Source organism: Nicotiana tabacum, chromosome 1, assembly GCF_000715075.1.
Source record: "Nicotiana tabacum cultivar K326 chromosome 1, ASM71507v2, whole genome shotgun sequence".
In the NCBI taxonomy this organism is placed as follows: domain Eukaryota; kingdom Viridiplantae; phylum Streptophyta; class Magnoliopsida; order Solanales; family Solanaceae; genus Nicotiana; species Nicotiana tabacum.
In genome coordinates, this window is record NC_134080.1 from 188,558,497 (window position 1) to 188,565,386 (window position 6,890).

The 6,890-nt window shown below is 30.9% G+C and overlaps 1 protein-coding gene across 1 annotated transcript; it reads left to right on the forward strand.

The window, feature by feature from the left end:
- The first annotated feature begins 5,247 nt into the window (after window positions 1–5,247).
- Window positions 5,248–6,890, forward strand: LOC107812387 (desiccation protectant protein Lea14 homolog). Its single transcript, XM_016637457.2, has 2 exons — window positions 5,248–5,599; window positions 6,317–6,890. Exons 1-2 carry the CDS (start codon window positions 5,385–5,387, stop codon window positions 6,654–6,656), a joined length of 555 nt encoding a protein of 184 aa, XP_016492943.1. The 5' UTR covers window positions 5,248–5,384; the 3' UTR covers window positions 6,657–6,890.

Below are 6,890 nucleotides of genomic sequence, written 5' to 3' on the forward strand. Positions count from 1 at the left end.
TCAATGATTAATGTCTTTATTAACTTCCCATACCTTTTATAGAGTAGTTGTTAGTTCTTGTGTGTGTGATTGTGTTCCTAAATATTAAATTCTTATAGAATAGTTGTGGAAATTTTGACAATTTACTTGAATGCCAATTTCATTCTTCAAGTGAATTAGATTCCTCTCTAGAATAATGGCATTCCACAATCTAGATATGCCTTTCGCGAATCTAAAATTTAAATGTCGGAGACGTGTGAGTTTTGAGTTGAGAGAATGAGTTTTGAGCCAACACTATTTCTTATATTTTTGTATTTTTATAATTAGGTATACAAATATACAAGTATATAGTTTCGATAGTTGTTATGTTAAGATTTCGCATAATCATTATTAATGATTAATTTCTTTTTCAGCTTTTGCTACCTTTATATATATATATATATATATATATATATATATATATATATATATATATATATATATATATATATATATTGATATGTATATGCTTGATTGTTTGTGTTATTATTTGTATTTGGACAGACACATTGCGCGTGTATTCAATGTCAATGAGAATTAAATTTTAAAAATGAGCTAAATTTGACAATATATTTGAATTCTAAAATAAATAAAAATTATAAGTTCTTGAAAATGATGGACTTTAATCCTATTTAGCTAACTCAATACAGGAAAAGAAATTTGCTTCACAAAATTATCCAACTTTTTATGGATGGTAATATATTCCAACTTTATAGCATTATGCAAGAAAGTTTAAATAGCATGTTCTACTTAGTTCATAAGACCGTCAATACATCGAGATGGAAATTTCCTAATGAATAATATTCTTAAAATATTTTTATAAATAGATGTTGAAGATCTCAAAAAGAGAATACCAGTTGACACGTACTTTATTCAATTGAATCTCGGTAGAAACATCTTAATATATGCTACTCCTACTTCCACCAAAGTAGTTTTTCTCACTCTGACCAATAACCATGAGATGCTCCGTTGAGACATTGAGTAGCACGCTGTGAACTTTTTAAAACTTAACCAAAATAGTTTCATGTAAAATAGATTGCCGATATGCTCCATAAGATGAGTCAATATCTATGAAAGAAGATAACAAGAACGTAATATGGTCTATCAATCTAGAAAAGAGCTATAATAATTGTAAATATAAACGTGTAACAAAGAAGTTAAATGGTCAAGTAGACAACCAATTGTGGATAATTAATTACCTTCACTAATCAGTTAGATGGCAGCTCTTCGACTGAAGTCGTTGGCTCCGCGTCCACCGAAAGTCGGTAACCTCCGTCACCGTCAGCATTTGGTACTCTCTCGATAGCTTCAATGGTTCCCTGAAGATGAATTCTCGGTTAGCCCGGTTAGGAGAATAGTTAGAAATAGAAAAAGATGCCGACACCGAACAGTTAAAGAATTCCCATATATTATGCATTCTATTTACATATTCATATTGAGTAATGGAAAAGACTTGCTAATAATTCTGAATCATAGTAATTGAATAATGACCCAACTTGATAAACTTGCACACATGTAATAAATTAGAATGAGAGATACCGTAATATTATTATCATTAAAAGTAAATGTCTAAAGTTTGTACATATAATTAATATGCTCAATTTAATCATTATTATTTATTATAATATATAATTGCATTTTTATTCAACAATATTAAAGGAATATTGTTATACTGAAGGGTGGAATGGTCGTTTAGCTTTTGAAGGATATTTCAGTAAAATAACTTCTTGTAAAAGCCTTCACACTTATAATATAGTATGATTCTGTGATTTGCTTGCTAATTTACTTGAAACAAGGTGAACGTGATGATGTAAAGTAAGGTGAAACAAATGAGTGGCATATATAGATTAAGAGCCCGTTTGGATTGACTTAAGAAAAGTGGCTTCGAAGCACAAAGGTTTAAAAGCAGCTTTTAAGTGCTGGAACTTGTTTTATAAATAAACAGTTACCTGTTTGGATAAAAGTACTGAAACTTAAAAAAAGTTGTTGAAGTATTTGGTAAACAAGTGCTGGTAAGCACTTTTTTTTATTAAAAATACAAAAATATCCTTAAAGCTGTTAATATTATAAAGGAGCTGATTACTATAATATATTTAATTATAAATTAACGCAAATAAAAAATAATTTATATTTTAATTTAATTTCAATTTATGAGATTACTTTAGATAATTTTTATAAAGTAGAAGAAAGATACTATATAGTCAAGTAGAATTGGTAGAAAGTAACGCAAGTGGATCAGAAAATGATACTTGAGAAAAGTGCAGAAAATGAAAGATGAAGTAGAGAGGAAGATGATAGAAGAGGTACCGGTCTTCAAATGTGAAGAAAATATGAGAAGAAAATATTTTGGGGTTTCTTTGACTGAGGGTAAGTTTGATATTATGAAAACTTATAATGGACAAAAGAGTAATTTTATTGGTCAAACCAAAATGACTTTTAAACCAAAATTGAAAAAGTTGGGATCAACCAACTTACATTTTAAATTTTTTTTAAGCAGTTTTTTTTTTGCCAAAAACTCCATATAATAAAAAGTGGCTTAAAAGCTGGTTTCCAAACACCCTCCAAGTCTCTGATAGTTTGATTCCAGAAAGAATATATAACTCGAGCACAACGACTGTGCCAAAAGTAAAAACTGTCTCATCAAGCATAACAACAACAAACTTAATGTAATTTTATAAGTAAAATTTGAGAAAGATAGAATGTAGGCAGACTTTATTCCTACTTTGTAAAAATAGAGAAACTGTTTTCAATAAAACCTAGGCGGAAAGACAAAAGGTTAAAAAACAATAATAACAGGCGTTAGAAACTATCTCACCAATGGACAAAAAGGAACATGTTAACATGTTCATCTTCTGTATTGGGTATTATAGTAGTATTGCTGTTCTTATAAAGCATTAGTTGCAACCTTGAGACCATAACCGGGGCCACCAGCCCATAGAAAAGAAGACCACCCGTTTAGTTGGGTTTTTCCTTTGGAAGACTTCCTGGTTTTTGGCAGTAAAAAGTAAAAGGAAAAAAAAAAACATGGTCCTGTTTTATCGCTTTAGTTCAATTTTGAGCTACTTTTAATTGGTTAAGAATAATATTTACATCCCCTCACAGTCAAGTTGGGATCGACTATTGAATCCTTGTTGACCATAGTTTTTATTTAAATTTATTTTGCGGAAAATTCCAGAAGTGGCAACAGTGGATTAAGAGAAGGTTAGTAAGCACTGCTGAGATAACACTGGTTTAATTCTCTTGCGCCTCAGCTCGGTGCTTTTGGTTCTATGTCATATCTCCGTCTCTTTTTTGCCGTTCTCTTCCTTTTAAAAAAAATAATTAATGTTACTGAAATAATGTTCTTGTTAAGTTTTTAACCTCATTATAGTTGAGAGTTGAGTCCAAATAATGAAGCACATTTGAAATAATTTAAACTCAAGTAACATTAGCCAAATTCGGAACTATATGGAGATAGATGACTTTAAGTAGGCGTTTGAAGATGTAGTTGTGTTTGCCTGTAATTTTTGCTACATATTTGAATGTATTTTTTGCAAAATCATAAAACATGATGAATATATACCCGCACAATTTATAAAATAATATCAAAACTGCTTGGCTTGATTAATTATCCTACTTAGAACAAACAATCAAACATGATAATTGTTTTAACTGTACGAACGATCTCTAATATAAGTTGCAGTGGCACCTTCAAGCACATATTCTTGCTGCTTGCGTTCTGTATCTTTTGTTATGGAAGGGGAAAGTGGGTAGTTGTAGGTGTTACCTAGGTTTAATAACTTGGGGTCTTTTTATAAATTTAAAAAATACAGGGTAAATTTAAAAACTTAAAAATACCAACATTCCAGTTTTCCAATGAAAAACTGGTTCTCACATTTTTTGCAATTCGACAACGCATTTTCATGTTGGATTTTCACAACCAAAAACTGTTTTGAAAAGATTTTAAATATATATATCTATATAGTAGCATTTGAAAAATAATGCAAAGGTACCTTCAGTTTGTGATTGAAGTAACCCTTACAGCCTCAAACCAAACTAATGTACTTATTAGAGTTAGGCATATTTCGAGTAAGTTAAGCTGATAGCCCCGACCGAGAAAATACAATTGGATTATTTGGTTAATGATTTGGTAATAATTTAATATTATTTTATTATTGAGTTATTGGTTCGGGACTAATTTTGCCCTATTGGATAAAGGTTTAACCAATAAACCATTAATCTTTATTAAAATTACAATTTGACCCTTTGGACTTATTAATTTTCAAGGTGTAACTGCTACTACTGTGCGTTGTTTCTATTATATTTCGATAATTGAATTGAGCAAATCTCAAGCTTGAATGTTGTTACGATATTTCTATATGTTTCTGTTTAATAATGCTGATGTATTAATTTGGGATAACCATCGTCTGTCATGCTTAGACAATTGGACTTAGAGCAAATCTCTTGGATATTGTTTTCATAAAACTGCCTTCTTAATTAGTGCTAGGCAAACTTCTTAATTAGATAAAAGTGACTTTGGATAATTTTTACGTAGCTCTACATTTGTTTTCTAACTGCTTTTGTGTTGTTTCTACAACTAATTAATAACTTTTGGTTCGGTTAAGGCATAATTTACGATCCATTTGCTAAACTCATGAAGCTCCTGAACAAAGAACTCATTAATCATCATGTTATCTCCTTGATCACTTATGACATAACTTTGTCTTATCGAGTAAACCCGATAATTGAACCGTTAACAATTGATAATTGATTAATCGATACATGATAATCGATATTTTAATGGTTCGATTATCGATTTAGCATGTTTATAAATTGATACTCGATATGCAGAACCGATAACATTCAAAATCGAGCTGATCGACGGATACCCACACCTAAATATAAGTCTATTCTGTTAAATTTTAGTTTTAGCCCTTAAATATTTCTATTAAGCATATTTAATCTTATACCATTAATTAAAATATGTTTTTGGTCTCTTTACATATAAAATATATCTATATTATTTTTTTAAAAATGTATTACCCTCAAATATGAAGTAACATTACAAATTGAATAATTAAATAGTAATATTTATAGTTAATAATTCGTCGAATTTGTAGATGGATCAAAAGTGCACACTACAATTAATTGAAAGTTAAATATGCTTAACCAAATATATAAGGAACTAAAAGGCCCAAAATTTCCTTACGTACGTTAATAACAATATCTACTTATATTACGGAAATCTAAACATATTACACACCCACAAGAAATGGATAGCCGGCCATGGAATCAACAAGAAGTTGTTTAGTTAATCTGTCTTCTGGGTGAGGCTCAACGACAACGAGAGATTGAATCAAAACTCTAAATCACAAAGAAGAAGAAGAATGGATTTGGTAGACAAAGCGAAGAATTACGTATCAGAGAAGGTGGCAGAAAAAGTGGCGAATATGGAAAAACCAGAAGCAACTATTAAGGATGTGGATGTTAAGAAGATCAGTTTTGATAGCATTTCATATCATGCTAAGGTCTCTGTTACCAATCCATATAAAGTTCCCATTCCTATCATGGAGATCGCTTACGTCGTTAAAAGCGCGGGCAGGTTAGAAATATCTGTCAATAATTTAATTCGTTCAAAGTTTGCTTAGGTTAAAATGACTCAAATAACGGGTCATAATCTAACTCGTCAAACATCATGGCTTAACATCTCCTCCTTTGGTTTGTTTTGCTCTTTGACCTAATTCTGCTAAATTGATATGATCTCTTCAATCTCAAAAATTTAATTTGTATGCTTGGATTGGGATTTAATTTTTACCCACGGGCCGGGTTACATTGTTTAATTTTGATTAAAATTATATATGAATCATAATTCAATCCATTAAGGTTGGATCAGTTGGGCGTGTTACGATAAATGAGTTAATTTTGCTAGCTCCCCTCTATTTAGCATATATTCTTGTGCTACAAAATCCTTAAATTTGGGTGTGTGTATTAATGCACAACATATATAAATATGTCAGTATAAAATTTCTTTACACTGTTAGTAATATTAGTAACTTTGCCTTTAGATTTCCTTTTTGACTTCATCTCCAAGGTCAGTTCGTGGATTTTATTATTAAATAAATTCGGAGCACGAAGTATCTTGCATTCATACAGTGATCAGGGAAGGGCATTCCAAGAGGGTATAATGTAGGTAGTCTACCCTGACACAAACATTAATGGCTGATTCCGCATTTTATTATTAAATAATCCAAATAAAATTTGCTGAAGTTTATCGTCAATTATCTATTGATAGATAATTTTTTTCCTTTGAATAATACAGGATAATAGCTACAGGTACAATTCCAGACCCAGGGTCATTGAAGGCGAAAAGCACAACCTTAGTAGACGTGCCGGCAAAGGTTCCACACAGTGCAATAGTGAGCTTAGTGATGGACATAGCAGCAGATTGGGACATTGATTATACACTTGAATTGGGTCTCATTATTGACCTTCCTGTCATTGGTAACTTTACCATTCCACTCTCTTATAGCGGCGAGTATAAGCTTCCTACACTGTCTGATTTATGGCGAGGTGATGACGAAGAAGAGAAAGATGAAAAAGACGAGAAAGAAAAGAAAGAAGAGAAAGTGAAGAAATTAGAAGAGAAAGAAATAAAGTAACAAGCTGTGTTGTATGATGAGTTTTGAGAAAATAGGCAGTAGCAAAGATGATATATATTGTGGCATTATGAGTCTTTCTTCGGCCTCAATATATTTGCTATTTTTTGTTTTAGATTCTTTAGAGCCAGAATGTTAGCATACAAGTAGAGGGATTTGATCTTCCTGCTTTATCATAAAAACATAGGGTCATACTTTTTTAGAAAAATATATAATTATCTGGTATCGGGTGATTAA

Coding starts and splice junctions, on each gene's coding strand:
- LOC107812387 (XM_016637457.2), top strand. CDS start 5,385: ATGGATTTGGTAGACAAAGCGAAGAATTACGTATCAGAGAAGGTGGCA. Junction 5,600..6,316: donor GTCGTTAAAAGCGCGGGCAG/GTTAGAAATATC, acceptor TGAATAATACAG/GATAATAGCTACAGGTACAA.